Source organism: Nerophis lumbriciformis, linkage group LG38 (genome assembly GCF_033978685.3).
Source record: "Nerophis lumbriciformis linkage group LG38, RoL_Nlum_v2.1, whole genome shotgun sequence".
NCBI lineage: Eukaryota > Metazoa > Chordata > Actinopteri > Syngnathiformes > Syngnathidae > Nerophis > Nerophis lumbriciformis.
The window spans coordinates 858774-881260 of record NC_084585.2 but is presented as its reverse complement, the minus strand read 5'-3'; the positions used below and the strand labels follow the sequence as shown (position 1 = coordinate 881260).

At 38.6% G+C, this 22487-nt stretch overlaps 1 protein-coding gene across 3 annotated transcripts in view; it reads left to right on the top strand.

Moving 5' to 3' along the window:
• Positions 1-22487, top strand: part of LOC133577244 (kinase suppressor of Ras 2-like) — a 303350-nt gene that overhangs the window by 7776 nt on the left and 273087 nt on the right. For all 3 annotated transcript variants that reach the window (XM_061930914.2, XM_061930922.2, XM_061930905.2), the window contains exon 2: positions 11234-11374. In XM_061930914.2, coding sequence (XP_061786898.1) covers positions 11234-11374 — 141 coding nt within the window. The remainder of the gene's footprint in view (positions 1-11233; positions 11375-22487) is intronic.

Genomic DNA, 22487 nt, shown 5'->3' with positions numbered 1-22487 from the left:
TGTACATATTGCATCGTTTGTTGCTATATTTGAGCTCATTTAAATTTCCTTTACTTATGTCCTCTGTGTATTTAATTTATATTTGCATGTCTCATGACACATTTCTGATTGTCTGTCATGTTGTTCCAGACCACAGCAAAGTTTATCATGTTGTTCCAGACCACAGGAAACATGACCCAGCTTGCAAATATTGTAATAAATCTATTAGAAGAAGACAACCTGTCCTTTCCTTTAACTTAGACACACACATCTATACATTTGGTAGTTTTAAACCAGTAATTTCCAGGAGTTATCTCACCCTCTGAGTAAAAACAAAAAATACTATATACTCACAACCTACTCAGTGGCCTAGTGGTTAGAGCAGGGGTCAGCAACCCGCGGCTCTTGAGCCACATGCGGCTCTTTGGCACCGCCCTAGTGGCTCCCTGGAGCTTTTTCAAAAATAGAAAAAGATAGAGGGAAACATATATTTGTTGTTTTGATAATGTTTGATTGATTGATTGAAACTTGTATTAGTAGATTGCACAGTACAGTACATATTCCGTACAATTGACCACTAAATGGTAACACCCCAATAAGTTTTTCAACTTGTCGGGTTCCACGTTTCTGTAGGATAACAAACATGACGCAAATCTTCCTAATTGTTAGAAATCCCACTGTTTGTATTAAACATGCTTCACTGGCGACAGTATTTGGCCAGCGCCGTTTTGTCCTACTAATTTTGTTGGCCCTTGAACGCACTGTAGTTTGTTTACATACGCTGCCACAGAAAGACGTGTTTTATGCCACTCCCTCTTTGTCTAATTTTGTCCACCAAACTTTTTATGTTGTGCGTGAATGCACAAAGGTGAGCTTTGTTGATGTTACTGACTTGTGTGGAGTGCTAATAATCCATGCTGACATGCTATTCAGGCTAGCTCTGTGTACATATTGCATCGTTTGTTGCTATATTTGAGCTCATTTAAATTTCCTTTACTTATGTCCTCTGTGTATTTAATTTATATTTGCATGTCTCGTGACATATTTTCTGTCATATTGGCTGCATTTCTGATTGTCTGTCATGTTGTTCCAGACCACAGCAAAGTTTATCATGTTGTTCCAGACCACAGGAAACATGACCCAGCTTGCAAATATTGTAATAAATCTATTAGAAGAAGACAACCTGTCTTTTCCTTTAACTTAGACACACACATCTATACATTTGGTAGTTTTAAACCAGTAATTTCCAGGAGTTATCTCACCCTCTGAGACACTTACTTTATGTGTTGCCTTCATCTTAACACTTACATAAGTCCTTTTACTTTTTGTGGCTCCAGACAGATTTGTTTTTTGTATTTTTGGTCCAATATGGCTCTTTCAACATGTTGGGTTGCCGACCCCTGCTGTAGGGGATACAAAGAATTGCTATTGGGACATCTGGTGGACACATTTAGAACAGCAGTTTATTTCATTCCAAAATATCAGCTCATTTTTTATACTCATCAGACTCATCTCTCCGGCCGAATAAAACCTGTTCGCGGGCCTGATCCAGTGGTCTGGAAACTTAAATGTTGAAAATAAAAAAATAATTTTTTTTTTTAACAATTTTATGAGTGGGGCCCTTTTGGATCCCCAATAATTTTGGTGGGATTTTTTTTTTGTCAAAACTCGAAAAATAGTAATGAATTAAAATAATTAATTATTGGCTTATCATTGCATTATTGACACATCATTGACATATTTAAGGCTCCAATTACGTCACATCAGCTAATCCACTTTGACATTTTTTGAGGAAAAAATGTTGCATATTTTGTGTTTTTGCCATAAAAACACAAAAAGGGCATACAATATTTGTTGTACTTTATTTTAACACATAAACCTGAAGTTGATCAAGAGAATTAAGCGCTGAATAATAATTTTTTCAAAATAACACATGACTCATTTTTACCAATTTTATGACTGAGACTCTTGACCAAACTTGAGGGGAGCCGTAAATGTTAAACTTTTTTTTTTTTATATTGTATTGTTTTTGAAAAATTTCCCCCTGCATGCTTAAATTTTATAGTGTGCAGCCCTCAGTGGAAAACGTTTAGACACCCCTGACATAGACGTAAGCAGGTTTAGAAACTCCTATTTATATGTATCGTCTTGGTCGGATATAGGAACATAAAAGGTGTAGTTTGAAACCGTTTTTGGGCAGGAAGCCTTCTTCACTGCTTCTCCTGGCAAAGGTAACGATCCTTCCACAAGTTCACCTACAGAAACCTTGTTACGACCACAGGTGGGTCAAATGGAGCCAGAAATTGTACTCAAGTTACTTTGGAGTTGTACCATGCAAGTACAAGTAAAAAGTAGTAATCCAAATAAGTACTTGTGTAGAAGTAAGCAATTAGTGAAAAAAAATACTCAAGTAATGATTAACTGGTGAGTAACTTTGGCTTTGTTTAGAAACTATTTTTTAATAGTACTTAGACTACAAACGTAGTGTGTGTGTGTGTGTGTGCAGGCCCGGCCCTAACCAATCTGGCGCCCTAGGCAAGATTTTAGGTGGCGCCCCCCCACATTGGCAGTGAAGTGTATATACTCACAAGAAACTGAATAGCTTTGTCTTTGACCTTTTTTTTTTTACTTACAACTATACCTAATATATAAAGGGATGGAAAAGTGACTATTACCTGCAGGGCAAACATTAGCTAACCAGAAGGCAATAACAATGTAAACAAAAAACACCTGCTTAAAAGATCTAATACAAATGTCCCTGAGGAATGTAAGGTGGGAGTACTGTAATTACCTAACGTTACATTATTATTTTCCATAACAATTTAGCCCCCTCCACAATATTAACCCAACGTTAAAACAGAACTAGCTATTTATTGATTAGCAATTGCCGAATCATGTAACATTAGCTTAATGCTAAAAAGCCAGGTTACTTTCACATTCTGTAACAGACAAATAATATCATGTAGGCTAACGTTACCTACCTGCTACCTGTCTTTTCTCGTTTCTCCTCCTCTTCTTTTCTCTTTTTTCTTCCCTGGGCACCTGACAGTTTTGGCCGTTTTGACATCTTGTGTTGATTTTTTGATGTGGTGACGTCCAAAAAGAGTCATGATACGGGAAGGGAGGGGGCGCACCGTGCGAGGGGAGGGGGGGGGGGCGTAATGTTGTAACAAATAATATTTCTAATAAATAGGCTTTACTTTGCATTTTAATTAACGTGGGATTATTTTTTGTATTTAGAAATAATAGTACCAACTTTTTTTTTTTTTTTTTTCTCCAACATTTGTGGCACTGGCGTGGCGTCCCCTGATGGACGGCACCCTTAGCATTTGCCTATACGGCCTATGCCACGGGCCGGCCCTGTGTGTGTGCAACAAAACCTGTTGTAGATGGGCAATTATTTTGACTAAGGGGGCCAAATTTAGAGAAAAAAATGTTGTCTATTTTTAGGAACACTAATACAAAACCTCACAATAATGTCTGATAGAATGCTAAAAACGTTACGATAGACCGCCTTTAAAAACGGAATGGAATTTTTAGATTTGTTACTGAATGAGACACCCAGAATGTACATGAAAATAAAGAATGTGGGATTTACAATATTAACTATGAACATACTTGTCAACCCACCCGGATTTTCCGGGAGACTCCCGAAATTCAGCGCCTCTCCCGAAAACCTCCCGGGACAAATTTTCTCCCGAAAATCTCCCGAAATTCAGGCGGAGCTGGAAGCCACGCCCCCTCCAGCTCCATGCGGACCTGAGTGAGGTGTCAACAGCCTGTATTCGCGTTCGCTTTCCCACAATATAAACAGCGTGCCTGCCCAAACACGTTATAACTGTAGAATGATGGAGGGCGAGTTCTTGGTTTCTTATGTGGGTTTATTGTTAGGCAGTTTCATTAACGTCCTCCCAGCGCAGTAACAACACACAACAACAGCAGTCACGTTTTATTCTACCGTAAAGCAGTTCGTCTGCCGTAAACTGCAATGTTGTTGTAATATATTGAGTTGGAGGCAATAACCAGGCGAGGTGATGAAGTACGTCTCTTTACTGTAGACTTCAGAACAGACTCACACACTTGGCGTCAGGTGCGCAACACCACGTAAATCGTTGGCCAACCAAAAAGTAACCCCAGTACGCTATAGCCAACATTCACCAGGAGATGGCAACAGACAAACATAGATCACTCTATTACATTCCTCCCCTTTTTGAAATGGAGAAGTTCCTCAAAATAAATAAACAACCCAACCAAAAAATGCAGCAGCTCAATTAAAAAACTGTACTTAAGCTACATTCTTTTTTTTTTTTTTTTTTTTTTAGTACTGAACTCTTAACCCTCATTTGTAAACAATAACATGCTTATTATACAAACAGTATTTGTACACCTTTAACACAGATTTTTATACTGTCTTCATAGATTCAGTTTTTTTGGTGGTACTCGAAACCTTTCTGGGTACCTGCGAAAGGGTGTTCAGCATGGTTAGAAAAATAGTGACAGAGAATAGAACAGGGATGGACAATTCAACCCTTAACTCAACAATGAGTAGATGAGTGTTATGTGTGTGTATATGTGTAAATAAATGAACACTGAAATTCAAGTATTTATTTTATTTATATATGTATATATATATATATATATATATATATATATGGATGGATATATATATATATATATATATATATATGTGTGAATGTGAGTGTGAATGTTGTCTGTCTATCTGTGTTGGCCCTGTGATGAGGTGGCGACTTGTCCATGGTGTACGCTGCCTTCCTCCCGATTATAGCTGAGATAGGCTCCAGACCCCCCCGCGACCCCGAAGGGATTAAGCGGTAGAAAATGGATGGATGGATATATATATATATATATATATATATATATATATATATATATATATATATACATACATATATATATATATATATATATATATATATATATATATATATATATATATATATATATATATATATAATAAAATAATTATATATATAGCTAGAATTCACTGAAAGTCAAGTATTTCTTATATATATATATATATATATATATATATATATATATGTATATATATATATATATATGAAATACTTGACTTGGTGAATTCTAGCTGTAAATATACTCCTCCCCTCTTAGCCACGCCCCCAACCACGCCCCCAACCACGCCACCGCCCCAACCCCACCACGCCCCCCCACCCCCCACCTCCCGAAATCGGAGGTCTCAAGGTTGGCAAGTATGACTATGAAGGATAAAACACTGAATATTGACAACATATGAACGTCACACCCCCTCTCCATCGACATATTTTACAATCAAGAAAAACGTGACAAAAATGCAACAAACACAGCAAAATATAAACGCGAAGGGTAATAAAAAAACCCTACCTACAATCTGATATATTTGATATATCACTAAGCTTTAGAACTTTGCTGTAAAAATCTCCTTCTGCTTGGTGCCTCGTCTGAGCTGCCGTGACTTAGATTACTATAGTAACTAATTAGATTACCATAGCAACTAGTATATCATGCAAAACTGCAGATTCCAACCATTGAAATACTTTGAATAGTTCAAGACTTACGGTCATTTGAAAACATCACTGCACATCATAATGGCAGCTACAGTTTTAATCTTAAAGATCTAAAAAAATTATTTGGGAATGTCCGGCGGGACAGATGGAAAATCTTAACGGGCTTTAATTTGCCCAGGTTTGATCTACAGCTTACTGCAACATGTTTTCTTTAGTTGGAAGTGAAATTCTTCTGGGCAAAAATGTGCACGTTTCCACTGACACAGATGACAGTACATTATATGAATGTTCTTTTTCCAAGTTTGTAAGTAAACATTGAAGAGTTGTGCTGCCTGGTCAGACGTCATTTCACTTTTTTCCAGTGTGTATTTTGAGTGCGGTCATGTGACTGCCAGGCGCTCTTTGATAAGGTAAATATAGTCAAACGTAACTCGTTGGATTGGTAAAACCGAGTCATGTCCCAGCAGACACAAGACATTAAAACAACGCTGAGAACGTGTTGAATTAGGTCCTGAAGTTGAGCAACTCAAACCTAAAGTTGAAACAACATGCTCTTTGATGACTTTTAATCAATGTTGGTGGGGAAGTTGCGTCCTAGCGAGTGCCGCTGATCACACACTTCCACCGGAGTCTGTCGTTCATAGTTGAACAATTTTTTTTACCTAGAAAATCATTTTTTACCTTGAAAATCATTTTTTTCCTTGAAAAAAAATGTTTACCTTGAAAATCACTTTTAACCTTGAAAACAAAATTTTACCTTGAAATTTTTTTTTTACCGTAATAATTTTTTTTACCTTGAAATTTTTTTTTACCTTGAAAATCGTTTTTTACCCTCAAAATCATTTTTAACCTTGAAAAAAAAATGTTACCTTGAAAAAATTTTTTTACCTTGAAAATCATTTTTTTCTTTGAATAACATTTTTTACCTTGAAAATGATTTTTAACCTTGAAAAAAAAAATGTACCTTGAAAATTTTTTTCAGGTTCAACATCAATATATTTTGCTGTCTGGACTTTTCAGTCTGTCATCTTCCTCTCCAACCCTCCAATCCTCCTCCTGCTGTTCCCGACCACTACTGTTAAAGACAACAGGTGGTTAGACAACTCGTACCACCTGGGAAATCTATTCACCTGCCAGCTGTGTCTCGCCGTCAGCTCTGCCACGCCCCCGTCTGACATACTTGCCAACCCTCCCGATTTTTCCGGGAGACTCCCGAATGTCAGTGACCCTCCCGAAAATCTCCCAGGGCAACCATTCTCCCGAATTTCTCCCGATTTTCACCCGGACAACAATATTAAGGGCGTGCCACGATGGCACTGCCTTTAGCGTCCTCAACAACCTGCCGACGCGTCCGCTTTTTCAACCTACAAACAGCGTGCCGGCCCAGCCACATGTTGTATGCAGCTTCTGCATACACACAAAAGTGACTGCAAGACAAACTTGATCAACATCCATACAGGTCACACTGAGGGCGGCTGTATAAACAACTTTAACACTTTTATAAATATGCGCCACACTGTGAACCCACACCAAACAAGAATGACAAACACATTTCGGGAGAACATCCGCACCGTAACACAACATAAACTCAACAGAAAAAATACCCAGAATCCCTTGCATCCCTAACTCTTCCGGGCTACAATATACACCCCCGCTACCACCAAACCCCGTCCCCCCCAACCCCCCACACCTCAACCCCACCCAATCTCCCGAATTCGAAGGTCTCAAGGTTGGCAAGTATGCCGTCTGATGGTGCTCTGTCTTCAGCACCATGGACAGAGGCGGTGACCTTTGCTTCTGCAGGCTTTCTGATCACTCCCTCCCTCCACAGTTGGGTTCTGACACTGATTTGACCATTGAATTTTGGTAACCGTTCGACAATTTGCTCACGCATTTGTTGACAAAGTGGTGACCCTCGCCCCATCCTTGTCTGTGAATGACTGAGCATTTCATGGAAGCTGCTTTTATACCCAATCATGGCACCCACCTGTTCCCTATTTGCCTGTCCACCTGTGGGATTTTCCAAATGATAACAAAGTTTTCCAGTTCAAACATTAATTATCTTGTCTCAGCAGTCTATTCAATTGAATATAAGTTGAAAAGGATTTGCAAATCATTGTATTCTGTTTTTATTAACCATTTACACAACGTGCCAACCTCACTAGTTTTGGGGTTTGTATGTTTGTGGATAAAGAGGATGAGAAAGAGAGGATAGGATAGGATGGGTCTTTATTGTCATTGCACCAGTACAACGAAACTTTGTTTTCAGCACAAGATTAGACAAACAAACAGTGTACAGGGTTACAGAACAGGAACGCTGATGGTCGCCACAAGGCGCCCCGTAAAAGATGGGAAAAAGGTAAAATGCTGGGGAAGGATGAGTAAAAAAATACAATCTAGACTAGGCTCCTAAGGGGGCCCAGTCTGGAGTGGGAAAAAAACCTCCATAGCAAAGCACATATACATATTACAACATACATCTCGAGATATCTAGCAACAGAGGGAAGGGAGTGCGGGGTCATGGTGGCAGGCCGCAGCTCTCATATGCTGACCATCCTTTCATCACCCCTATGGGATTTGCGTCAAGGGCTTTGGATTGGGGGGGGGTGGGGGTGGGGTATGTATGTGTGTGGCGTATATTTTTGTGGATGCATGTTTGTGTGTAAGCCTGCAGTGTGTCTCTGTTCCGCGGCCTTGATGTCGTGCAGTCGCTAGTCCAAAGTCAACAACAACAACAGGTGTGTGTCCATGAGAGACAAGAAGGGAGTTTGTCGTGTCTTCACTGCACTGTCCTTCAGGAGAGTCTCCAAGCCAGGGAAACAATCCAAGTTAGAATGTTTTGTATACGAGTGAAAATAAAATTTGCTTGTCTAGAGAAAGAGAGATACTTTTATTTCTCTGAAATCTCAACTACTATCACTAAACAACGTGTCTGCCATGATCCGTTATGACTGTTTTGGTTTTGTGTCATGCTTTCCTGTGTTTTCATCAACCACATTTCAGTTTCGTCCATCCGCCCTCAAGCTTCGCATGTGCGTGACCTTAAAGACTCATTAGACATGCATGGGACTGTGTGTGTGTGTGTGTACGTGTGTGTGTGTGTATGGGTAAGTGTGTTACAACACACCTTGTGGGCAGCTGCTGAGGTGCTCCCTCCTCCACTACTTTCTACTTTAGTCACCCTGATGTAGAGTGAGCCGGCAGTCAGTTTGCAGGCGAACATTTGCTGCTTTTTAAAACCACATCAATCATCCGGGACTTTTTTTTTTTTTTTTTTTTTTTCCCGAATGTGGTGTCTCACACTGTGCCTTATTTTAGAAGCAGGTTACAAGAACGCATCACGTCTGCGCTAACCACAACATTAGGCGCACCGTGCAAAAGCCATACCCACTGTTTAATCCTTTTTGAAATGAAAAATGTTCATATCAAAGTCGTATTCATTTAACCATGAATTGAATAAAAGTGATGAATGATATAATCAACAATGTTTATTAGGTGGTAAATTAACTGTGACTTAAAAATAACAATGTCTTGGTAAGGGCAGAACTCTTTTTTTAATTATTAACTACATAATAAATGGTTCTATAAATATTATATAACATTATTAAGTATTTTTATTTAATGTATTTAATAGGGGTGTCCCAATACAATTGTACAAAGATAAGACCGTCTGGAGGAAAGTTCTGTGGTAGTATTTTTTTCCCCATATTTTAACCTTTTAAAATGTTATATTTTTAGGGACCGAGTCCCTTTGGGACAGAGGACCCGATTGTATTTCTAGCGTTTTATTATTATACCGCCGCCTCTTTGAGCTGTAATTTGACCCCCTTAACTTGTTTCAAAACTCACCAAATTGGACACACACATCAGGACTGGCGAAAATTGCGATCTAATCAAAAAAACCAAACCCCAAAACTCAAAATTGCGCTCTAGCGCCCCCTAGGAAGAAAACACAGACAAAACTTGCCTGTAACTCCCAGTGGGAATGTCGTAGAGCAGGGGTGCTCACACTTTTTCTGCAGGCGAGCTACTTTTCAATTGATCAAGTCGTGGGGATCTACCTCATTCATATATATCATTTATATTTACCTATTTATGAAATATATGTTTTTGTTAACAAGTTAAAGGTGTGTAATGATAATGCAAGCATGTTTAACACATATAGTTAATATTGTTAATACATTAAAGGTGTTTAATGATAATACAAGTATGTTTAATACATATAGTTAATATTGTTCACAAGTTAAAGGTGTTTAAAGATAATACAAGCATGTTTAACACATATAGTTAATATTGTTCACAAGTTAAAGGTGTTTAAAGATAATGCAAGCATGTTTAACACATATAGTTAATATTGTTAACAAGTTAAAGGTGTTTAAAAATAATACAAGCATGTTTAATACATATAGTTAATATTGTTAACAACTTAAAGGTGGTTAAAGATAAAACAAGCATGTTTAACACATATAGTTAATATTGTTAACAACTTAAAGGTGGTTAAAGATAATACAAGCATGTTTAACACATATAGTTAATATTGTTAACAAGTTAAAGGTGTTTAAAGATAATACAAGCATGTTTAACACATATAGATTCCTTTCTTTCATGAAGACAAGTATATAAGTTGGTGTATTACCTGATTGTGATGACTGGCATTGATTGGAATCAGACAGTAGTGATGATAACGTCCGCATTTTCGAATGGAGGAGAAAAAAAGTCCTCCTTTCTGTCCAATACCACATGAAAGTGGTTGGTTTTTGGCATCTTATTTGTCCAGCTTCCGTACTCCTTTGTATACACTTTACAAGAAATACATTGTCGGCAAACTCCGTAGCGTGCTAGCTTGTGCACGCCAGCTTTCTGAAACTCTTTTATTTTGTTAGCGCAACTGTGCGGTCGGTCTTTGGAGTTTTGACGACAGGTACGGCGCCAGAGTCTGTTGAAATAAAGTGTTTCTCGCCTTCCAGTCGGTAATTTTAATGAGCTGGCAGCAGCCAGCGTCGTCTCAGAAGACCCCCGGGTGCCATGAATGTCAATCAAGTGACGAAAGTGACGTCATAGTGAAGATTTATGATCGCTCATTTTTAGGACAATTTTTTTAATGCCTGGCTGGTGATCGACTGACACACCCTCCGAGATCAACCGGTAGATCGCGATCGACGTAATGAGCACCCCTGTCGTAGAGACATGGAACAAAAACCTCTATGTAGGTCTCACTTAGTCCTATATTTCATACACTGACAACCCCCAGCAAAAATCAGCAGGAAGTTTTCAATTCCCCCTTCAAAACAAAAGTTGTGTAAAAACAATCACCTTTTTTCAAACATTATCTCCTATGAGCGCGTTTGTCGTGTTGGCTTCAAATTAGCACAGGAGAGAGATTGAACCCTTCTGATTAAAATTTGATGAAAGAGTTTTAATTACTGCTCCGGTTTGGATTTTATGAGCCCTCAAAGTCGGTCCCGTCCATCGCTGCTTGCAGCTTTAATTTCTTTATATATTCCTACATATTTTTTGGTCTTAGAAAAAATAAAATTTGTGCTATTTAAAATATTAATATTTTTAAATGCTGGTTTCCATTTAAAAAGGGAAACACTATTGTAATGGCGAATGTGGCTTGCAGCGTGACAGCCGAGGTCAGACGTTAGATTGGTAAAACCTTTCCAGCTGATGTTGTCCGAAGCGTTATAAAGGACTCGGACCACATATGTTCTGTCTCTGTGTCCCAGGGGAAGCTGGTCAAGTACTTCAGCCGCCAGCTGTCCTGCAAGTGCAAAGTGGCCTTAGAGGAGCGATGCGCCGAGCTGGAGGACTTCCCTCGCCTTGGCCACTGGTTCCGCATCGTCAACCTGAGGAAAGAGGTCACGCAGGTGAGTCAAACCAGGGTCAGGTGGCCAACAGGAAGTTGGTTTCTATAGTAATGTTTAAACATATGACTTGTTTGTTACATTTACAGTGTTTCCGTTCTTTGCTTTAAAATGTGAATGATTTGGCTTTTTTAATAGCAACATAAACAGAAAGTGGTTCGATGCCGTGCAGCTGTGAATCCAGCAGAGGCCGCTGTCTCACTAGTTATTACGGCAACATTTCACGAGCTATTTCTTTATTTTCTGTGTAATGGTCTAATATTTTTTGTGGTTTGAAGAATATGTCGAGGGCCAAAATGAATGGGACACATTTTTAACATCCTTGCACATACTTGCCAACCTTGAGACCTCCGATTTCGGGAGGTGGGGGGTGGGGGGCGTGGTTGGGGGCGTGGTTAAGATATATATATATATATATATATATATATATATATATATATATATATATATATATATATAAGAAATACTTGACTTTCAGTGAATTCTAGCTATATATATATATATATATATATATATATATATATATATATATATATATATATATATGTATGTGTGGTTTTGAATTCTCCCTCGGTTAATCCTACATATGTGTCGGATGTGTTAATGTCCTTGCGTATTACCTTAGATTGGTAGAAAACTAATGTTTGTAAGCACCCCCCGTTGAGAGGGCAATCAGGTTTCTTTCGACAGTTACAGCCTTTGTTGGTTTTGGAGTCACTCTGTCCGGGGGCCGACGGCTCATTTGCAATTGTTTTGTTGTGGTTTGAGATGATTTGTCGTATATTGTTCATACAGCTGTAGCTCAATTTAATGTTGTTCTTGTTGAATACTTTTCTTAGGATGTTGTCTTTGGGAAAGTGTTTGTCAATCAGATTGAGGAATTTGTGTCCAATGTTAGTTGAGATGTTTTTGCTGTATGGGAGATACAGATGCAACCTATGCTTGAAAGAGAAACTGTTTATTATTTACCGTCCAGACCTGTCATCCCTCAACAAGCGCAGCGAAATTGTAACAGCATGCCGCCACAGACGGAAACACCTCCTAGGTAACACATGAGCCAATCACCACGCCCCTACGCCAGCCTGTACCCACCCACTCTGTGCCCTATATAAACCATGGTATGGGAATGCTCCCATTAAAATCTCCTGATGATTGAGGGAACCCCCCCCTCATGAAACATATATTGCGCTCTACTACGGTATCGAGCACTATTTTTTGGATAACCTTATTAAGACATTCAAGTATTTCTTTATATATATATATATATATATATATATATATATATATATATATATATATATATATATATATATATATATATATATATATATATATATATAAAGAAATACTTGAATTTCAGTGTTCATTTATTTACACATTTACACACACATAACACTCATCTACTCATTGTTGAGTTAAGGGTTGAATTGGCCATCCTTGTTCTATTCTCTGTCACTATTTCAGAACACACACATTATACAAATATACATTATAAAATCAATAAGAAAACGGGAGCTCTAATTTGGGAGTCTGACTTAGGATCAGAAGATCCTATATAAACATTGCGTACTCACGTCGCCTTTTTGTATTGATTACTGCAGCTGTGCACTGGATTCATTCACAAATACAAACTACAACTCACAAACACTTTAGAGTTAGGCTCCAACATCAGAATGTGTACTTAAACTTATAAAGATCACATGGATATTATTCAGTGAGTTGATTCACCAAAACTAACCTGTTATACAGGAGGAAAAAGCACACAGGACGTTTCAATTGTTCACAGACTGGTCGCTCTCATCAGAATGACAAGACACTTCCGGTCTGCAGGTGATAGCATTCAATTGGGAAGAAACGCCCTACTGCCCCCTACTGACCAATGTGAATACTGATAAATGTGGAATGACAGCTCCAAAAACGAATTCAAACCACAAAATAAAATAAATAAATCAACACAAAAATGTGACACATTATGGGTGGGTCACATATGCATGTACAGTAGATGGCAGTATTGTCCTGTTTAAAAGTGTCACAACATTGCTGTTTACGGCAATGTTGTGAACAGGCTGTCAACACGTCACTCAGGTCCGCATGGAGCTGGAGGGGGCGTGGCCTCCAGCTCCGCCTGAATTTCGGGAGATTTTCGGGAGAAAATTTGTCCCGGGAGGTTTTCGGGAGAGGCGCTGAATTTCGGGAGTCTCCCGGAAAATCCGGGAGGGTTGGCAAGTATGTCCTTGCACTATATTCTAAGTACACAGGTGTCAAACTCAAGGCCCGGGGGCCGGATCTGGCTCGCGACATCGTTTTATCTGGGCCGCAAACACCTGGAAATGATATGTGTCAATAAAGTACTTAATATGTTCTCACTAAATGCTATGTACTTTTTTTCCATTTTGAAAATATATGTACTGCTTGAAATTGCACACCTTTTTAAACTTTAATAGTAGCCAATATTGCAACATATATTATCATACTTTCCAAACATGTTTTTGTCTAAATAAAAATACTTAACTTTACAGCAAACTACTGACGGAGGCAGATAATTAGATATATCCATATTTGTGTGTTACTTCTTTTAAACCATAGTCATATGTCTTTATTTCTTATCTTTTGGTTGTCTTTAAATACTGTGTGCCAACTTTTGAGAATGTCAAGGAGGAGATCTTCTCTGCTTCTCGTCTAAAACCGACTTTAGATAATAAACAAAAGGGACCTGGAGTGAGCTGGGAGAAAGGGGGGAGTTGTAATAAATTATTTCTCTTATCTTTCCCTTTGCCCAGCTGTGGAGAAAGGGACAAGGAGGGTGGGGGCAAGAGAGACGAGATAAAAGAAGAAGTTTTGCCGTATGAAAAGTTAGACCAATTTAGCTGTGCGAGTGAGCGCTTCGGTACGGGATTTGGTCTCAAGTTTATTTCCAAAGGCTTTGGAAATAAAATTACAAAATACCTATTCTGTCTCTGGTGGTTCTTCTACTCAGCTTTACGTGTCATAAAAGAGCTTGGGAGTGACCAGCAACTTGAATTTCCTGGGAGGAACAACTGGTCCAACGCAACACTACCCATGAAAATTACGTTCTTTACAGCTTATTACTGTAAATTGAAAAAAACTACTGCAGTTTTTTGCGTTAAAATTCTGTTGACTGAACCGCCAGTTTTTGACTGTAAAACCTACGGTTGTTGTTTTTAACGGTGTATTACTGTAAATGGAAAGACGCTACATAGAAAAACTGGCAGCTAAGTTGCCAGAATAAAAAAAAAGAACTTGTACTGTGTGGAGGACTCGCACCGCCGGGTTCCTCGGACCACCAATGACGGACATGACAGGCGTGGCAGTTTTGAGATTTTGTTTATTTTGCAATAAACTCTTCTTTTCTTGCCCTTCTGCTTTTCAGCACTTGCCTCTGGTGACAGTCGCGCTCTTTGGGTTGATTTTCAGCCTTCCGCGTCTCCGTCTCCGTCTCGCTCTTGCTCGTGCTCGGGTTCTCTCTCATCAGCTCCAACTTCTCCCACCACGTCCTTCTCGGCTGCTGTCTTTATGTAGAGTGACAGGTGATCAGACAACTGCGCCCAGGTGGGCCATCTACGCACCTGTCGCCGATCTCGGAGCCGTCCCCCGGCACACCCCGCCTTGTTGCAGGGCTGCAGGCCACGCCTCCTCACATACTGTTTTCCCATTAACAACATAATGTTGTAAAAACCAATTTAACACAAAAATTCTGGCAAATAAGCTGCCAGCTTTTTCTGTAAAACCCTCCCAAAAATCAGTGGTACTGTTTTACCATTTACTGTAAAATGTTGTAAACATAAAGTTTTTACTGTAAAATCGACAGTCTACTTAAAATATTTATAATATGATATCCAGAGGCAAATTCATACATTATTTGCTATTACCAGCGACCCTCTGATGGCAGACATAACTGCCATGTGGCCCTCAATGAGAACCAGTTTGACATCCCTGCTCCAGTACAATAAATTGTCCTGGTTCGTGACACGTGTTTATGGTGGAGCCTAAGAATGAGAACATTTTACGACTATTTCTCCAAAAAGATTAACTCCCTTCTTCCACCCAGGAATGGGGCCATATGAATCCCTTCCCTACTGTAAATATCCTCCAATAAACACACAAGGTCGGTCTTTTTATTTTCTAGAACTCATTTACAAACGGTAAATATGGTAGGCTATAAGCCACAAGGGGCTGGCAGTTACACAGCAGCTAAGCACACAATAGCACACAAGCTAGACATAAGTAATAAGTGTCCTTATTTCAACAATATTGCAGTCTAAAACAGCACATTTGTCAATAGAACCAAATACCAAATAAATATAGTTGCGTATTACTTACACATACGACGCAGAAGCATATCCAGTAACAAATGTGTCCGCATCATTCAATTTACTGCGTCATGAACTTAACTTAATGAATTTCTGTGGCCACTAGGGGTCGCAAGAAAAAAATCAATTACCAATCCACTTCCACTTCATTTAGTTAATTATTAATTAATTCATGTACATATGTTGTTTACTCTACAGTTATTATAAAATTGTTTGAATAAAACAGTTTGCTTAAGGCATGGAGTGGAAAATAATTGAGCAACAGTAAATAATAAATAAATAAATAAATGATAAATGGGTTGTACTTGTATAGCGCTTTTCTACCTTCAAGGTACTCAAAGCGCTTTGACACTACTTCCACATTTACCCATTCACACACACATTCACACACTGATGGTAAAGTAAAATACCAATGAAATGTGTCCTCTGCATTTGACCCATCACCCTTTTTCACCCCCTGGGAGGTGAGGGGAGCAATGGGCAGCAGCGGTGGCCGCGCCCAGGAATAATTTTTGGTGATTTAACCCCCAATTCCAACCCTTGATGCTGAGTGCCAAGCAGGGAGGTAATGGCTCCCATTTTTATAGTCTTTGGTATGACTCGGCCAGGGTTTGAACTCACAACCTACCAATCTCAGGGCGGACACTCTAACCACTAGGCCACTGGGTAGATCATTACTTAGATAGATATTTGTAGAGCCCCTCAGATGTAAAGACATGTGTGTCCAATCTTTTCTTCGACAAATACTGTGAGTGTCTGTCATGTCTGTGTGATCATGTTTTGTTTTAGTCATGTTCGGTTTCGTTTTTGGACTTTTTGTGCACTTTTTGTTTTTGTCACCATAGCAACCATTAGTTTTCACCTGTCACGTCACGCACCTGTTTCACGCTTTGAGTCACGCACCTGTTTTCGTTAATCATGTCTGTAGTATTTAAGTTCATTGTTTTCAGTTTGTCTTTCTGGTGACATCCCGCATTTATGCTTCAGCACACTCTCCACACACCCTTAAGACCCTTGCTGCGCTTTTTCATGCCGTTTTTTCATCCAAGTAAGTTTTCTTTATTCATGCCATAGTTTGCAAGTTTTGTTTAATTGTTCATAGTTTCTGCCTTTGTGCAAGTTTTGTGTTTATAGTCAAGTTTTGTACTTCCGCCCCTGTGCGCGCCTTTTGTTTGATCCTTTGTTTTTGTAGTTATAGTGTTTAAATAAATCATGTACTCCCCTTCACGCCACGTATGGTCCAAATCTTTTGCACCTCGGGAGAACAAACCACGCCACAGTCCCAGTCGTGACAGTGTCAAATGAAATGAATTGGTAGCGAGCAGCAACGTCTTGATGATGATGAATGATTTACATGTTTCTAAAAAATTATTTTTGTAAGAGTGTATAAAATCAACTCCATCCCATTTTAAATATTTTTTAATAATCGCTTATATATTTTCCTGGAAACTTTTCAAAATACGCCCAAATTTGCACTGATTCAGGTATACAAACTGTAGTCTAATGGGACTCTAGACCAGTGTTTTTCAACCTTTTTTGAGCTAAAGCACATTTTTTGCGTTGAAAAAATGCGGAGGCACACCACCAGCAGAAATCATTAAAAAACGAAACTCAGTTGACAGTAAAAAGTCGTCGTCGCAGTTGTTGGATATGACTTTAAACCATAACCTGTCATGTCTGTGTGATCATGTTTTGTTTTAGTCATGTTCGGTTTTGTTTTTGGACTTTTTGTGCACTTTTGTTTTGTTTTGTCACCATAGCAACCATTAGTTTTCACCTGTCACGTCACGCACCTGTTTCACGTTTTGAGTGACGCACCTGCTTTCACTAATCATGTCTATAGTATTTAAGTTCATTGTTTTCAGTTTGTCGTTCTGACGACATCCCACATTTATGCTCTGCACATTCCTGACACTTTTTTCATGTCCATCGTTCATGCTGCTTCTTTTGTCCATGCCAAGTAAGTTTTCTTTATTAATACCACAGTTAGTGTTTTTGTTTAATTGTTCATAGTTTCTGCCTTTGTGCAAGTATTTGTTTTCATAGCCAAGTTGTTTCTCCGCCATTGTGCGCGTTTTTAGTTTTTTTTGATAAAATTAAATAAATCATGTACTTACATTCCCGGCTCGCCCGAGCCAACTTTCCGTTGCATCCCGGAAAAGCAAACACCCAGGATCAAGTCTTGACATAACCAACTATGCATCAATATAGCTCTTGTCTCAAAGTAGGTGTACTGTCACGACCTGTCACATCACACCTTGATTTATTTGGAGTTTTTTTTTATATTTTCCTGTGTGTAGTGTTTTAGTTCTTGTCCTGCGCTACTATTTTGGTGGCTTTTTCTCTTTTTTTGGTAATTTCCTGTAGCAGTTTCATGTCTTCCTTTGAGCGATATTTCCAGCATCTACTTTGTTTTAGCAATCAATAATATTTCATTTGTTTTTATCCTTCTTTGCGGGGACATTATTGATTGTCATGTCATGTTCGGATGTACATCGTGGACGCCGTCGTTGCTCCACAGTAAGTCTTTGCTGTCGTCCAGCATTCGGTTTTTGTTTACTTTGTAGCCAGTTCAGTCTTAGTTTCGTTCTGCATAGCCTTCCCTAAACTTCAACCTGCACCAGAAACTGGATAGTTGTATTTTAAAGTGAGTACATTTGTAGAAGTTATGCAGTGTGTCTCTTTGCTCACAACCCTATGGAGACCCCCTAAAAACCGTTAACAATTATACCAGTGTTTTTCAACCTTTTTTGAGCCAAGGTACATTTTTTGCGTTGAAAAAATCCAGAGGCACACCACCAACAGAAATCTTTAAAAAACGAAACTCAGTTGACAGTAAAAAGTTGTTGTCGCAATTGTTGGATATGATTTCAAACCATAACCAAGCATGCATCAATGTAGCTCTTGTCTCAAAGTAGGTGTACTGTCATGTCCTGTCACATCACACCGTGACTTATTTGGAGTTTTGTGGTGTGTTACTGTGTGTAGTGTTTTAGTTCTTGTCCTGCGCTCCTTCTTTGGTGGCTTTTTCTCTTTTTTTGGTATTTTCCTGTAGCAGTTTCATGTCTTCCTTTGAGCGATATTTCCCGCATCTACTTTGTTTTAGCAATCAAGAATATTTCATTTGTTTTTATCCTTCTTTGCGGGGACATTATTGATTGTCATGTCATGTTCGGATGTACATCGTGGACGCCGTCGTTGCTCCGCAGTAAGTCTTTGCTGTCGTCCAGCATTCGCTTTTTGTTTACTTTGTAGCCAGTTCAGTCTTAGTTTCGTTCTGCATAGCCTTCCCTAAACTTCAATGCCTTTTCTTAGCGGCACTCACCTTTTGTTTATTTTTGGTTTAAGCATTAGACACCTTTTTACCTGCACGCTGCCTCCCGCTGTTTCCGACATCTACAAAGCAATTAGCTACCTGCTGCCACCTACTGATATGGAAGAGTATTACAGGGTTACTCTGCCGAGCTCTAGACAGCACCGACACTCAACAACAACACATCATTTGCAGACTATAATTCCTGGTTTGCAAAAAATATTTTTAACCCAAATAGGTGAAATTAGATCATCTCCCACGGCACACCAGACTGTATCTCACGCGCGGAACAGTGGTTGACAAACACTGCTCTAGACCATTGCCTGAAACCCGGAAGTGCCTCTCGGTCACATGATTGCAACCCAGCAATTGGATGTGAACAAATGGGTCTGAAGTATGCCCCTAAAGGTCCTAAACACGTTTTAGAACATGCTCACACTCTGAACTGTTGATGTTCTTTTGAGCATGACACCTAACATTTTTACACCAAAGGGTATGTGGTTCCAACATGGATTTATTTGGTTTGGTTGATATCAGCACTTCAGTCATCAACAATTATATCATCAGAGAAACAGTGTAGGTCTGACTTGGTAGGATATGTACAGCGAGCAGAGAACATAGTGAGTTCAGAAAGCATAAGAACAAGTATATACATTTGATTATTTACATTTGATTAATTACAATCCGGGGAGGTGGGATGTGGTGGGGGGAGGGTGTTAGTCTAGGGCAGGGGTCGGCAACCCAAAATGTTGAAAGAGCCATATTGAACCACAAATACAAAAAAGTAATCAGTCTGGAGCCGCAAGAAATTAAAATACTTATTTAAGTGTTATAATGATGGCAACACATGATCTAAGTGTCTATATTAACCTACTATCAAAATGAATATGTGTCGCAGGCAAATCTTCGTTGACAGAAATGTTGAAATGTAATATTTATTCTGCACATTTTTACAACATTGGAAAACATTATTAAAACTTTTCAGAGGGTGAGATAACTCCTGGAAATGACAAAGGTATAGATATGTGTGTCCAAGTTTAAGGAAACGGCAGGCCGTCTTCTTCTGATGGATTTATTACAATCTTTGCAAGCTGGGTAATGTTTGCTGTGGTCTGGAACAACATGGCGCACAAACAACAATCAGAAATGTAGCCAATATTACATACAAATAATGTGTCATGAAACACAAATAAACTAAATACACAGAGGACATAAGTAAAGGAAATTAAATGATATCAAATATACCTACCAACGAGGCATAATGATGCAATATGTACATACAGCTAGCCTAAATAGCATGTTAGCATGGATTAGCTTGCAGTCATGCAGTGACCAAATATTCCTGATTAGCACTCCATAACAAGACGATAACATCAACAAAGCTCACTTTTGTGCATTCAAGCACAGTATAAAACGTTTGGTGGACAAAATGAGACAAAGAAGGAGTGACGTAAAATACGTCTTTCTGTGGCATCGTCGGAGAAAGTTATGCATGTAAACAAACTGTTGAGTCACAGACCACGCAACGGTGAGTTCAAGGGTCGCTGAAATTAGTAGGACAAAACGGCGCTCACCAAATACTCTCATCAGTGAAGCACAACAATATTAAACAGTGGACAATTAGGAAGGTTTGTATCGTGTTTGTCCCCATTTTTTTTTCCATTTCCATACATTTTTGAAAAAGCTCCATGGAGCCACCAGGGCGCCACTAAAGAGCCGCATGTGGCTCTAGAGCCGCGGGTTGCTGACCCCTGGTCTAGGGTGTTAGGGTTTTAGGGTGCTCAAGGAGTAAAGAATAGTTTTTTCTTCTGTGGTCCCTAGCTTGGATTAAAACTCTGCAAATCAGTTTTTGGGGGGAGTAACAGTGAATGACACTTTGAACCAGTGGTTCTCAAACTTTTTTTGTCATCCCCCACTTTGGACAAGGGGGAGTTTTCAAGCCCCACCTGCCCCCATCGCCCCAACAGAGTGCTAATGCCAAGCTTTAACATTTTCAAATTTATTGAACATCAAGTTGTATACATTCAAACTCAATAACATAAAATAACATTCAGTTCAATAATAAATAAAATAACTGTGCAGCTGTGGTATAACTTGCATCAAGTTCAATAATAAATAAAATAACTTCCATCAAGTTCAATAATAAATAAAACAAAAGTGTTATAACTTGCATCAAGTTCAATAATAAATCAAAAAAAGTGTTATAACTTGCATCACGTTCAATAATAAATAAAAAAAACTGTTATAACTTGCATCAAGTTCAATAATAAATCAAAAAAAGTGTTATAACTTGCATCACGTTCAATAATAAATCAAAAAAGTGTTATAACTTGCATCAAGTTCAATAATAAATCAAATAAAAGTGTTATAACTTGCATCAAGTTCAATAATAAATAAAAAAAAGTGTTATAACTTGCATCAAGTTCAATAATAAATCAAAAAGTGTTATAACTTGCATCACGTTCAATAATAAATCAAAAAAAGTGTTATAACTTGCATCAAGTTCAATAATAAATCAAATAACTTGCATCAAGTTCAATAATAAATCCAAAAAAGTGTTATAACTTGCATCAAGTTCAATAATAAATAAAACAAAAGTGTTATAACTTGCATCAAGTTCAATAATAAAAAAAAGTGTTATAACTTGCATCAAGTTCAATAATAAATCAAATAAAAGTGTTATAACTTGCATCAAGTTCAATAATAAATCCAATAACTTGCATCAAGTTCAATAATAAAACAAAAAAAGTGTTATAACTTGCATCAAGTTCAATAATAAATCAAAAAAAGTGTTATAACTTGCATCAAGTTCAATAATAAATCAAATAACTTGCATCAAGTTCAATAATAAATACAATAAAAGTGCCACTTTGCAATCTTTGCAAAAAAAAAAAGGAGGAGCTATGCATTTGGCAAGACAGGGCAAGTGACAGCACTTTCCCCCGGGAGAGCCACCTTGCTTCACTGTGAAACAGCACGGCTGTATGATCAGCTCCCATTTCCTCACACAGTGCAGAGAACAGTCGCGCTTTCAGTGGTCGTGTTTTGATCAAATTTACCGCGCTCACAACATGTTAAAACCTCATTGAGTTCGGGGCTGAGCTGCCTTGACGCGAGTGCTTCCCGGTGAATGACACAGTGTGTGCCCGTCACATTTTTGTTTCTCTGCAGGCGCTGGCTCTGGCTCGACGACCTTTGAGGTGTGAGTCACAAATGTATATACCGTATTTTCCGCACTATAAGGCGCACCGGATTATTAGCCGCACCTTCTATGAATTACATATTTCATAATTTTGTCCACCAATAAGCCGCCCCGGACTATAAGCCGCGCCTACGCTGCGCTAAAGTGAATGTCAAAAAAACGCTGCGCTAAAGTGAATGTCAAAAAAACAGTCAGATAGTTCAGTCAAACTTTAAAAATATATTGAAAACCAGCGTTCTAACAACTCTGTCCCAAAATGTACGCAAATGT